General features: G+C 44.6%; 1 protein-coding gene across 5 annotated transcripts in view; it reads left to right on the top strand.

The window, feature by feature from the left end:
- Window positions 1-14,057, top strand: part of IKZF1 (IKAROS family zinc finger 1) — a 95,935-nt gene that overhangs the window by 75,766 nt on the left and 6,112 nt on the right. For 2 of the 5 annotated variants that reach the window (XM_054505364.2, XM_045864960.2), the window contains 2 exons: window positions 2,641-2,766; window positions 7,179-7,283. In XM_054505364.2, coding sequence (XP_054361339.1) covers window positions 2,641-2,766; window positions 7,179-7,283 — 231 coding nt within the window. Of the gene's footprint in view, window positions 1-2,640; window positions 2,767-7,178; window positions 7,314-14,057 lie in introns of all 5 variants that reach the window. The other 3 variants (XM_054505363.2, XM_045864959.2, XM_054505362.2) reach the window with 2 other exon arrangements.

The following is a 14,057-nucleotide window of genomic DNA, read 5'->3' as shown; positions in this document are numbered from 1 at the left end:
CTCACGAGGAGGCTAGGGGGGTGGTCACAGGTGCCCTGGGAGTGCCAGTACCCTGTCGGGGTCCAGCCAAGCCATCTCCTCCCCATGCTGATCTCCTTCCTGGTAGTGAACATGGAGGAGACTCCCAAATGCTACCCCTTCCCCCACAGGGGTCCATGCTGACGGCTGGGGAGGGTTTTGCTGCAGGGGACAGGTTGAACAGATGGCTCCCCCAACATGGGAGGATGACAATGAGCATCTTACAGTGTTTACAGTGTGTCAGTAATGAGGAGCATGTGTGTTGCCCCCTAGAAGTGAAGGTGTCTGGGGAACTAAATGCAAGGCTTCAGATATGACCATGATACCGGTGGTGTGCAGAGCCGAACAGGTGATCTGGGACAAAGGAACTTCACACATATCATTCATGCAGGTCAAGTGGGCATCAGCGCACTTGACAACAGGACTGCATCGGGGTTGGTAGGAAGCACAACTCCATGCAGGTGGAAAACACAAAGACTCATCCCTAGGTGACACCAACCACGTCATCGTCAACCCCAGTGACTCTGATTTGCAACAGAAATCTCTCCTGCATATCGGTCCTTAAAACTCAAAGGGATGCCGCTCTCTTTGCTCTCCTACCTATTATGAAGTTTGGAACATCTAATACAGTACTTTTGGTTATTCTGGCCCCATGCCTGCTTATTTCCTTCAAGGTGTGATGATGGTATCCTGCTCCAAGCATGGCCAATGACTTGAGTAATTATATATAAGAGTGGTAGACTCTGCTATGGATGCAGCGATGAGCAAGTAGCTAACACTGTACCATTGACCCAGGGCTGCTGGTGATTCTGGCATCTAAGAGTGCCATTGACACACAACTCTTAGAAAATACCCAAATGGGGCCACTCCCCCCATTCCACGAAAGCCATGATCAGCCTCATAGCTTTCCCTGGCCACTGGTGGTGGCCTGAGGTGCCAAAGACCAACACATTCGTAGTGATATAGGCATAGAATGTGTCCCATACTGATAAGAGGAGGGCTCAAGTGGTCTGGCAAGGTAGGGAAGACATCCCGCTTTGTTCCTCACTGCTTTTTTTCGGAGTTGAGAGCTGAGCCAGAGTCTTTCTTTCCTTCAGAATACTGGGCTGTGATGCAAGGTATACTTTAGTTTGGTTTCTTACTGTGAACATATCTCTTATGTTCCAGAGTTAAAAGCAATCATATAGTTAGAAAAATGGATATTCAGACACCATGCCATATGTACATGAATTTGCTTAAGTGATAGCTTTTCTAGGAAAGGGCATTGACGGGTTATCTATATCCTATTAATTTCTAAAGGTGGCACTCAATAAAATGTGCAATTTTAGGCAACATTGTATATTTCAGTGTTACTTTCCTGACATTAGTGATACAACTTTCTACAGATAAAGATCCATCCTTTTCTTCCTCTGTTAAATGTCCCAGAAGTCAAATTTTGTTTTTTTGTCTTAGTCTTCTTAAACCATTGCCTCTATTCACCTAAAGAAGAGACTGAACCAGTACAAGCTTTGGTTAAACCTTTTTACCAAACATTCCTATTTGGATGGTATTGATTTTTATACCATGCATTCAAATCTGTGAAATCTAACAACGTAAGAAGGAAGTCAGAGAAGATTCTGGTCTGAGGATAGAAATTTATATTTGCCATTTAAATAAAGATACTTTACTTATTTCATCTCTTAAGTTGCTGTGTATTAAAGTCTTTAAGCTTAGGCATGATATGAACTTGTTTGTGCTAATCTTCTTTCCCAAAAATACCGCTCAATAAAGTTCAGGAAGAACCAAACCCATCATACAGAACCACACTGCTTAATAGGGTAGCCACTAGCCATATATGGTATTTAAATTGTAAGTCTAGTCAACTGAACTTAAACAAAATCAAAACTTCAGTCCTCGGTGACTCTAGCCATACTTTAAAAGCTCAGTAGTCATGTGGGGCTGGTGGCCGCCATATTGAACAGCACAGTGGCTGTCACGTTGGACAGCGAAGACAGAGAACACTTGCATCTTCATAGTAAGTTCTGTTGGTAAGGGCTGATCTCGAAACCAAGTCATCCTTAACTTTTTGGGGAGAATGCGGAGCTTTCTCTAAACTAGAACAAGGAAATACATTTTGGAAAGGAATGCTCATTTCATTAATGTATATCTATCCACTGTGGTTTCTTAGAGACCTCAAATTATCCAGTTTAGTATCCTGGAATTTAATCCACTTTGGCTGCATTTGGATCTGTCCCCAGTGTCATGCCAGACCTGGCCCACAGTGTAGATGCATTCCTCACGTCTCCGCCCAGTTGTTGGGCATCTACCTGATCACATGGCAGTGGCCCATTTCCTCCAGTTGAAGAAGTGATTGAAGTCCAAGAGAATTTGGTAGTTAGGACTGTGGGCAAATTAAGATGAAACAAAACTCACAGGAGTTCTTGGTACAATCAAAGAAACCTGTGGGCACTAACGTTTTTAAATTTAGCAATTTTGACTGAGTCCATAAGGCTTTTAGCTCTCAAGAGTAGAGGGGTATTTTTTTTTTTTTTGATTTTTGATAATGATTGTATTGCATGCATCCCCATTACACATATGGCCAATATTTAATTGGGGTCTTGAACTCAATTGTGTTTTCTGCAGTTGGTAAACCTCACAAATGTGGATATTGTGGCCGAAGCTATAAACAGCGAAGCTCTTTAGAGGAACATAAAGAGCGTTGTCACAACTACTTGCAAAGCATGGGTCTTCCAGGCACGCTGTACCCAGGTAAGCGCTGGCATTCCCTCCCCAGCCCGCGGGGAAGAAGGTCCCCGGGCACACAGCTCCGGGCGCAGAACGCGCAGGTGTGCGCATCACCATCACCAGGACGGACGGATGTTTTTGGCCACTAACACGGCATGGTTTCACCCGGAGCTAACTGTGCTTCCTGACTTTTGAAGCTCTCATCTCACCAGAGGGAGCCTGACCTTGAACCCCTCCCTCTTGAAAGCTGGGGAAGCATCTAAGACAATAGTGACCCCTGAAATTTTGGGGGGTTTTCTTGGTTTTTGGTAATTTTTTAAAAAATTTTGGAGTATCGATTGCTTCTTTGTGCTTAGTAATCAAAATAAGATGTGAAGTCTTGTTCAAAAAACTATTTTTTCATGAAGTTGATCGAATAAAAGCTTTCAGGCTTTGGCACCTGCCTGGAACAGGTGAGCTCCTTGGAAAACCCTGACAGTCCGGATGATTGCGGCTGTCACAGATTTCGAGGAAAGGCTGCTTTTTTCCTTATGAGCCTTGATGTTTCTGCAGCACCCCATCACGAGGTAGCGTTTGACTCTGATCTTAGATAATGTAAAGTGAAGGATGTAAACAGATGGCTGAATTTGCAGGAGGCTGAATTTACTCAGAGGGACGGTGGTGGGATAAAAGGCACCTTTCTAACTTTTTAAGACATAATAAATTTATGAATAGATCAACTGAAGCTAACCTCTTTCAAAACACCGCTTGCTTGGTGCCGCCAAGGGAAAGCTCATCGTCGGACCCAGGAGCAGAAGTTAAATTAAGAGTTGAAAATTTTTTAAAACCTCATTCAGCTCTCTGACTTGAATGAATGGCTCATAAAGGAAATCGACCAGGGAACATGAAGATCACTTTTATCATTTTAAATTTTATGTGGTCACTTACTGGATTTTTATTAGGGTGCAATGCACATAGCAGACAACTTAGGATCTTAACCATTTTTGAGCGTATGGTTGAGCGGCACCGAGTAAGTTCAAGAGCACTCAGACTAAGGACAGGTAAGAGCAGGAGAGACAAATGGTCAGAAAGGCGTTCTAAGATTCGAATGGTTTTGGCACCCACGGGCAGCGTGTTACATGGCCAGAGCTCCCTGGTTCTAGGGCTGCCTTCCCCACCCATCAGCCATTGATCTAGGGGCTGACTCTTGATCTCCCTGGGCCTTACTCTTCTCACCTGTAAAATCAGGAGATCCCATTACATTTTCAGTTAGCCTTCTCCAAAGTCTGAGGTCTGTTTCTAGAATGGAAAGGTATTGAGGGTTACTAGAAGAGAGGAAATTAGGTACTAAAACAGTAGTAACAATGTAATAGTCATCAATTTGTGGCCAAACCCCAAGGTGGTATCTAAGGGATGAGAGGAGGATGATGCTCCTTTAGAATAAAATCTAAACATTCAGACATTGTGTTTTCCTGCCAAAAATAAATTAATGGATCTTGGAAGTAAGTGCCACCGTGCCCTGCTTTGCCGAGAAGGAGGGACATGTGAGGAAGCGTATTAGCTCAATAGGTCAAGCATATGACTGGTGGGATTAGGTTTTTATGGATATTGTGTGTATCCTTCATATAAGTCAGGGTGTGAGCTTTTATGTTTGCCCATTTAATGAAAAACAAATATTTCCAATGTTGAAAAATTGCATATACCAGCTATAAGAACGAATTTGAAATATATGGAATAAACATGGACTGATCCATGTTTAAATAAGCCATTTATCTACCCAACAGATATTTGCTGCAATTTATTATCTACAATACTGAGCCCTCTTTGAGCACAGTGATCTGAATTTCCTTTAAAACCATACACATGGAATTTCTAAGACAAAATGAACAAGAGACACAGACAGAACACATTGGTTTTCTCTGCCATTTTGTTACTGAAGGAACGCGTTAGGAAGTCAGCCCAGGCTGATCCAGGGGAGAGCAGCTTCTGTGTCCCTAAGACCTGGGTTCAGGTTGCATCTCTGAATCTGTTTGTGAATGCAACCCTGGGCTCTCAAGTAGGAGTGGTAATTCTGGCCTGGCCAACCTCGCAGAAAGGCTCTGGAAGAAAGAGGAGAGAGCCTTAGGGAGCATCGACATGCATCACGCACTCACGTGAACATACAAATGTCAGTCACTGAAGTTTTGACACCTGACTGGTCTCCTCTCTTGGCTGTCTATGTCCGTGAGCTTATATGTCCGCAATATATCTTACCCTCTTGCCAGAATCACCTCCGTGTTGAAATGTTAATTTGTTCCCTTCGGTGATCAGATCATTAGGAATACCACAGTGATATGTCCTTATGTTCCTGTGTTCAGGAGATAAAGAAGGTTTCCTGTGTGCAGTGAAGGAACTCGGGGTGTGGAGGGAATCCATAAAAGCACTTCAGTGCTAGTCCTACAAGCTGACATCTGGGATTCAGAGGGCAGGCATTGGGCTGCTGGGGTGTGGGTAGGTCTGGCCGGTGGTCCTTGCTCACTTAGCTTTGCTGTGGTAGGTCTGGCCGAACCTGTGCCTTCTCATGCCCTGTCCTTCCCACGGCGCCCGAGACCAGCCCCTTCGGTGCTCAGATGGACACCCAGACAGCCCCCCCCTCTTCAATCCCCATAGGTTGGGGCCATTCTTTGGGATTCTGTAAAAACAAAGCCTAGCTTAGCTAGGATGTGGGAAAGTTTAATTTTCCTGAATATAACTTTATTTAGTTAAAGGCTTGTTGGTCCTCTGTTGTAATTTCCCTCATGGAAAAAGTAAGTTTCTCTTGAGCGTTTGGAAGATGATCCATCAGGTACACAAATCGTGTTACAAGCTCTTAGGGGAAAATGCATCGAAGACGGGGTAGCCACTGACCTGGGAGCTTTGGACTCCTTTGTCCCTCACTGTGATGACTCTGAGCATCTCTGCTGTCAGGAGGCCCTGTGGCCCGTTGGGGACGTAACTCCACTTGAAGTTCTGCAGGGGTCCTGGTTGGGGCTTGGCGGAGAAGCAGGGACATGTGAGGAAGCATATGAGCTTGATAGGTCAAATGTACAACCACTGGAATTGGGCTGTGTGGGTTTTGTATGTAGCCTTCATCTAAATCAGGGTGTAGATTATTATGCTTGCCCATCGAATAGCAAACACACATTTCCAATGTTAAAAACTGCATATACCAGCGATAATAACCAATTTGAAATATGTGTTTCCAAAATGGTCTTCATAATAGCAATGAAGACCTCAAACACTTAGAAATCATCTTTGCAGGTAATGCTCAGGACATAATGAGGACAGCTGTCTCACCATGATGGGGCCAGAAAGCAAAGGTGGGAGGTGGAGAGGGGGAGGGCCAGACACTGCAGGCATGTGTCTTCCCAAATCAAGGCATGGTTTTCACATAAAATGTGTCTGTAAATCGTATTGGAATATCTAGAAGAACAGAGGAGGGGATTGGCATTTTCAAAAAGGAAGAGTAATGTCTAGTGCTGTATTCACATGCAGCTAATGTGGAGCTCTTTGAAGAATAGACAGAAATCGAGAATAGGAGTGGATAAGCCTACAGGTCTTGTGCTAAATCAGCGTGTCGTATCTGAGAAAGCAGGAGGAGGTATACAGCAGTGGGATTGAGGTGGACCATTCAGAAATGGTGCTGGAATGATTGAATAGCTATTTGGAATATAATTGACATTTTCAGCTCCTCGTACATTAGGATACATTGCAGGCACATGAAAGAGTTCTATTTCCAAGCATCCAACATAAAAACTAGAATATGGATGGACTCCACAGGATACAAAGTTGTCTCTTCAATTATGGAAAGAAACAATGTAGAGAAAGACAGGGCTAGAAATACTCCCTACGTCAACACTTACCCTGCAGGGTCTAGGTGTTCTGCAGTTAGAAGGTGTTGATTTTCCAGAGTTTGCTGTGTGTTCCGGGATCAGGAGCTCTGGATTCTTCCCCCCACCCCCGTGTTGTCAGGATTCTCTGTCGCATTTCTGCATCTCACTTCACTGTGCCAGCCGATGGCATCGGACCCTTAGATCATTTCCAGCTCTGACAATTCTTGGATTCTCAGCCAGCTGATGAGTAGTGGATTTGGGAGCCCTTGAAAAGTTAGGAGGACTCATCAGAGGGACACAAGTGCTTAATCACATTCAGCTTCTGGTGACAGTGCTTGTTTTCTTTGGTTGTGGGAGATAACGTGCGGTCCCCAGGTGTCATTAGCAGGTGGCTGTGGGCAGACTCTGTCTGCCTGGCAGAGTTGCTGGGGAGATTAGAAATCATCATCATCACCATCATCATCGTCATCATCATCATCATCCCTCCTATGAAGGGCCTGGCTCTCGTAGGCGCTTAACAAATGTCAGATTTAGCGCGGGACGCGACCAAATTCTTTCAACTGTAAGCGTTTCTAAACTGGCCTCTCTAACTGTCTTTGACTTTAGTCATTAAAGAAGAAGCTAATCAGAGTGGGATGGCAGAAGATCTGTGCAAGATAGGATCAGAGAGATCCCTCGTGCTGGACAGACTAGCAAGTAACGTCGCCAAACGTAAGAGCTCTATGCCTCAGAAATTTGTTGGTAAGAGTCCAATGTTTGCTGTCTCTTAAAAAAACAACTACGCGGGTGCTTTAGACTCGGGTGGCCATTAGCTGAGAGTAGGAGAAAGAAAAAGCATCTCATTTTTTTTAAAAAGCAAACATCGGCAGGCTTACCGTGTCTTAAATATTTTGGATTTTTTTCTAATAGACTTCTTGCACATAAGAAGTCTTATCCGGGCAATTTTTCCTAGATGTGGGCTTACAGAGTCCTGGGCACCCAGGAGATCTGCCTGTGGACACCTGTGTGCTTCCAGGGGTGGCCGGGTCAGTGTGCTCAGGGCCGAGAACATGGGCCCAGCGTGGCTGGGGGAGATCCCCACACAGCCGATTCACCTGCTGCCTGAGCACCCCTGCTGAGCTGCAGATGCTCAGAAGTTCATAATGCCCCCTGCATGAGCTACCTTGAATCGCACAGCAGCTGGCCCCTGAGAAGGACCCAGGGAAGAGGGAGCACAGCCACGATCGCTGTGCTCACCGTGGAATCTCTGCCCCTGCCAGGTGCTTTGAGGGATAAAGGGAAGAGCAAGGTGGCCCTTTCCTCTAGCTCGCTGTCCAGTGTAGATGGTAGACAGATCCACCAGCAGCCCTCATCAGGCCACACACTGCAAGTGCAGGAAGAATGATACCTAATTAGCTCAGTGTAAGAGTGGAAATGCCCTGGGCTTGGGTCCCAACCTGAGGGTGTCAGCACACAGCCACGTGTTAATGCTATCACCTGGGTGACATTACTTGACCTCTCCGAGACTTGGTTCCATTCTTTATGTACCTCACAGGGCTCTGTGAACATAAATTAACATCAAGGATGTGAGAACATTTAGAACCCTTAGTGTAAAGGTCAACTATTATCAATAGGATAACGTGGAAAGAGAACGCTGGGGGAAAGGTCATGTGCAGGAAAGAGGACCACAGGGGAGGGTCATGGTCAGGAAAGAGGACCATGGGGGAGGGTCATTGTCAGAAGAGAGGACCGTGGGGGAGGGTCATGGTCAGGAAAGATGATGATTAGTGAAAGTTTCACGAAGCTGATAGTGACCTTGACAGGGGACTAGGATTTCAGCACATTATTAATAGTGGAAGAAAGGGACAGGATTCTAAACAGACATAAAAGTACAGGGACATGGTGACGCCGGGTGTAGGGGCTGGGGCGGGGAGGAGACATGTGGGACCTGACCTAGGAGCAGGGAGTGTTCCAGGCTAATTCATGTGCCCTCAGGGAAGCAAGAAAAGTTAAGTCCCAGTAAGCTCTAGCCACAGAATCAATGGCCTTTGAATGCCAAGGTGGGAAATGTCTCCTTAACTCAGGAGGCAGGAAAAAGCACTGGCATATTTTTGATGGGAGCCACCTGTTAGAAAACCAGACCACAAGTACCAGAAGTTGACTGGAAAAGGAGAGAGCCAGTGGTGGCGGGGAAGGAAGAGGAAACGGAGCAGAGAACAGAGGGGTTTGGTGAGGGGCGTGGGGGTCAGGGCAGGGACTCGGGGGGTGGAAGCCATGAGTCAGGTGGTGGTAGGAGAGGAGGATGCCATTTACAGAAATGGTAAAGCCAGTTTCTGGAAAAAGATAGAGTTCTGGTTTTGATCTGCTCATCTTCAAGGGCTTTCCGGTATAGAGGCCACATGGGAGCCTGGAAAATGTGTGTTGGGAGAGCGTGGGTCTAGAATGGTGCTAATGGTTAATGAGGCCTGGGGTTCCAGAGGACAGATGGGACAGCAGGAAGGGGGGAGGACCAAGGAGAGGCCAAGTTCTTGGGGCTCCAGCCTCCGTCTTGCACTTAAGCCTCCATTTGATTAGATTTGAGAGGCTAGCCACAGGCTGGGGTGGGAGAGTTGAGGGAAAGAAGGATCCAGTTTAAAACACTTTTGCAAGCCACTGGCTGGAGACCCTGTGGGGAGTCACCCACATAAATGTGCGCTCTTAGACTGTGGGAATGAGGGAGACCCTGCATTTCCTGAGCAGAGTGGGAACAAGGTCCTGAGCACAGAATAGGCTGTTGGGATGGGATTTCAAGTCGCAGTGGTCTAGGTGAGAGCACAGCACTCACAGGCGGTGCGCAGAGGGCGGGGCTCGGGGCGCAGTGGGCGGGGCGCGGTGCACAGTGGGCGGGGCTCAGGGCACAGTGGGCGGGGTGCGGTGCACAGTGGGCGGGGCTCGGGGCGCAGTGGGCGGGGCGCGGTGCACAGTGGGCGGGGCTCGGGGCACAGTGGCCAAGGTGCGGTGCGCAGTGGGCAGTGGGCAGCAGGCGGCAGGTGACGCAGAGGGCAGTTGCCGGGTAACCAGGAGGGGAGATGGAGCAAAGACCCAATAGCAAGTGTGCCGAGGTTATTAGTGGTCACTGATTTTGGGAAGCTGGGCACGACTTCTCTTTCATGTTGGGAATTTGGACAAGTCCTGCTGAGGACTTTTTTCAATGAAACTTCGCAGCTCATATTAGCTTTTGGAGGCTTCCAACCAAATGAGACTACCCGTGAACCTCTCCTGTAGCCACCTGGGAGGAGGCCACGAGTTAGGTATTGTCTTCAGATTTAGATGCTTCTGTGTTTAAACAAACAAACAAAAAACAAAACAAAACACCACACCTCTAATCAAGCCAAGCCAAGGTTAGAAAGAAGTCCCCGGGGGAGAGGGGGGCACAGGAGAAGTGTGATGGGTACAGTAGGATGAGGACAGCAGCTTGGAGATTCGAACAAAGGGCTCAGGAACAGCTGTGTATTCTGTTAGGTGTTTTCCCAAGAGTTTGGTGGTTGATAAGTTATTTCTAAAACAACGCCTCTTTCTACCCCCAAATGCCTAGCTTGTCCTCACTTCAATGTGATGGGATTTCAGTCAACCACTCCTGACTTGTCACAGCTTCTCCATTGTTAAAATAAAAAATAAAAAAAAAAAAGGAAGGAAGGGAGGGTGGAAAGAAAGAAAGAAGGAGGGAAGGAAGGAAGGAAGGAAGGAAGGAAGGAAGGAAGGAAGGAAGGAAGGAAAGAAGGGGAAAAGATGGATCTCTTAAGGTCCCTCTTAACTTCTAGATGCTGACTTTATCCTATATATAAATTCAGAAAGTGTGTAGGAATGCAGCTGTTATCAAACATGATCATACACACAGGTGGAGCCATTGAAAGAGCTCCAGGTCTGCATTCAAGAGACCTGAGTTCAGGTCCAGCTCCAGCTATGATTGGCTGGTGACCTTGAGCACGTCACTGGACTCAGTGTCCCCATCTGTGAAATGGGTGTGATGCCTCCTGCCCTGCATCCTTCCCAGGGCTATTCTGAAGATCAAAAGGGAGAATGGGTGTGGCACTGCTCTCAACTTGAGAAAGCACCTTAAAAATGAAAGGTGACATTATTTTCCTGTGGTATATTGCTCAGAATGGCCTATAATTTTGCTTAATTGATACATGGTCTATGATTAAAATTTTTACCTTGCACGTTGGCATGACTGTAAGTAAGTATTGATTCTGCCAGCAACATTCCTCACCAATTATGTCATCAAAGATCTCATCCTCGAGATCATCAGATAGAGGTCAACAGGATCAGTGAAGCCCAACAGAAAGGGGATAATAATGTTACATAGCAACGATACTCATTGTTCTTAGTCTGCCGAGCAATTGCGGGGAGAAAGTGTTGTTTCTTGTTGTTGTTGTTAGAGAGAGAGAAGGGGAGGGGCAGAGGGAGAGGAGGAGAGAGAATCTCAAGCAGACTCCACGCTGAGCACAGAGCTGGATGTGGGGCTCGATCTCACATCCCTGAGATCATGACCTGCACTGAAATCAAGAGTTGGATGCTTAACCGACTGAGCCACCCAAGTGCCCTGAGAAAGCTTTTTAAATACAAAAGAGGAGAAAGGGGAAAATAACAATGATTAATATTCCTGCTATCCATTATAATTATCTTGGTGTAGTTTCTTTTTTTTTGGAAAGAAAAACACTACTCTGTTGCATTATTAAAATGACACATGGTTAATATAAGGAATTTTAATGGAAAGATGATTGTTTTAGAATTACCCAAAAACCCCAACATCCAGAAATTGCCAATATTAAGAGTAGCTGAGCATTATTCTAAGTATCTTTCTATCCATATATACGTATGTGAGGGGCTAGTATGATGAACAGGTGGATTGACAGACAGGTGTGAAATAAATACTTCTGTAAAGATTCTATCATATTACAGATGCTATTTCAAAATGAAAGTATCACTTTTATTGCTGTCTTAAATTTAAGAGGTGAACAAAAAAACAAGTAAAACTGGAGGCATGGCTGATCTTCAAGTAAATATTTTCTCACAAAAAGATACTATTTTTAAAGGATTTTTCTAAGATTAGAAAGATGTACTGCATTATTTAAAACATGAAGACCTTCAAATCAATGTTTTAATCCATTTGTTTCCATTTAGGCAGTATCTACTGACTTGTAGCTTTGGGAAATAAGGACATGATTTTATTCCCCTGTCTTCAGTTATATTATTTTTACATCGTCCTGCTTCCTAATATTCACATTCTATTTCATAATCTTAATTCTCCCAGAAATCTAGCTACTTATTGTTAACTCTATATTTAAATAGATTCAAGGCTCAGACTCAGTCCTTTTACTGCTATTTCTATTTATTTTGATTATTCTCTTAACTGATTGGACTTAACATTAAAGGTGCTATAGGGGGCCTCTGGGTGGCTCAGTCAGTTAAGCATCTTCCTTTGGCTCAGGTTATGATCTCAGGGTCCTGGGATCGAGCCCCGTGTTGGGCTCTGCACTCAGCGGGGAGCCTGCTTCTCCCTCTGCCCCTCCCCCTGCTTGTTCTCTCACTCTCTCTGACAAATAAAGAAATTCTTAAAAAAAAAAAAAAAGGTGCTATAGGTGTTCTAGTTCCACGGTTGTTTTGTGTTCGAGGATGTCTACCTGTTGCCTTTCTATCTTGACAGAGTGTGGTGCCACAATGGCATTGCTTGTTGAATGTTGCCATGCAGATGTCTAAGGCCAATCTGATATTTTTTTCTGCAAGGTGATTTCCATTTTCTTCCTGAATGCTGGAAGAGTTCTTTCTGTAACCTTAGAGTTAAATAGCCTCACAGGATGTGTCTTGGTATTTTGTATTCTGAGTAAAAATTTCCTGCCATTTTAATTTGGGGAATCCCTTTTTTTCCTCTCTATTTCTGAGAAATTCTCTTCCTTATAGAGACATCTTTTGTTCCGTCTTTGTGATCTCTGTCAGGGATACCAGTTGTCCTTGTGTTGGATAATTTGTCTTCCATATCTGTTAGCATTTCCTTAAGTTAATTTTTTTGTCTTTTTTCACATTCATTCACACTTATTATCTTGTGTTTTTCCTCTATGTCAATCATTCCATTTTTAGTAGCTTATGTTCTATTACTCAATGCTTCTAAATCCATGGATTCATTCTATAATAAAACTGTTTGGGACCTCATTTTGTTTCCTGAGATCTGACATCTTTTCTCATCTCATTCTGTTGTTTTACCATGCTATCTTTCAGTACTTTTTTTTATGGAGTCCATGTCACAAAGTAATTATGAGATATTTCCTCTATTCCTTGAGTTAAGCTTTTTTCTTAGGATGGGCTCATTGGTCTGTTTTACTTCCTTTCCTCCCTTGTATTGCTAGAAAATATTTTCACCATAATCATGACATTTCTTTTCATCTTGCTATTCTACTTGGGCTGATATAGCCTGATTGACGTTTTGACATTCTTCCCACTGTATGTGAGGCTTTTTTTTTTTTTCCCTGTGAGAGCTATTGACTTTTCTAAATCCTGAAAGAATGCCAAGGATGGGGTGGAGGGGGTAGTTCAGGTGAGGCAAAGTGCAGTCTTTGTTGAAAGACTTTCTCTTTGCTCTCTCTCCCATCCTGAGATTTTTTTAAATGTCCTAAACCAGTTATCACTGTACCTGGTTAGAGAGTGCTTCTCAGCCCCACAGGGGGACACCAGGAGCTTCAGGCTGCCGCCCCCCCCCCCCATAGAGGACCCGACTCCTGTCAGGAGAGCCCACTTCACTGCTCACCTGTCCAGTGCCACCTGGTTCTTGCTAGCAGAGGTTTTCACTGCTTTTTGGTCAGAAGTGGAAGAAGATGCTTATTTGAAATGGTTCTCTACAGATATGAGGATATTAGGGAGAATGCTGAGGATTTTGTTGACTCATATTTAAGGTTTCTTAGAAGTCAGATCAGCAGACACCCTTTACTGTATGTCTTAGGACAGAATTGTCTTTCCTTGGTCCTTGATTTTTTTTTTTTTTAACTATTTCATTAGAACGCATTCTTTTATTTAGTTGATTGCCAAAGTGAACGGTGTGGGTTTTTATTCTTCTCAGTTTGTGGAGTATTAGGGAAGGGAAATTCTGTGGGTAGTTTCAATATGCCACAGTAATCTGCAATATATGTATTTTTTCTTCTGTCCATTTGTTGTTGAGACCAAGTTTTAAAAACAATGGACTTTAATGGTTGCTTGGAAAACCAGAGAATCATGACTTTGAGAAGAAGCAGGATGATGAGGTGGGAAAGCCCCATTTTTGGTGGGGCTATAAACACTTTGATACATACCTAAATCAGCCTCAGTATCTGTGCCTCATCTTGTCCCTACCAGGGTCCCTACAAACCTTCTGTTCTGGGGTTAGAGCAAAAAAGATATTTAGCACCTCAACACAAAAATGAGGAAAACTGTGTAGTGTTAGTAATGCTATTGAATTACTTCTTTGAACTTTTAAGGGAGAGAAACACCACCTCTGTG

The sequence above is a fragment of the Mirounga angustirostris genome, unplaced genomic scaffold (assembly GCF_029215605.1).
Source record: "Mirounga angustirostris isolate CCGP_5_RB_7025 unplaced genomic scaffold, mMirAng1.0.hap1 SCAF_12, whole genome shotgun sequence".
In the NCBI taxonomy this organism is placed as follows: Eukaryota; Metazoa; Chordata; class Mammalia; order Carnivora; family Phocidae; genus Mirounga; species Mirounga angustirostris.
Note: the sequence above shows the minus strand (reverse complement) of the source record. Positions and strands in the feature narration are given on the sequence as shown.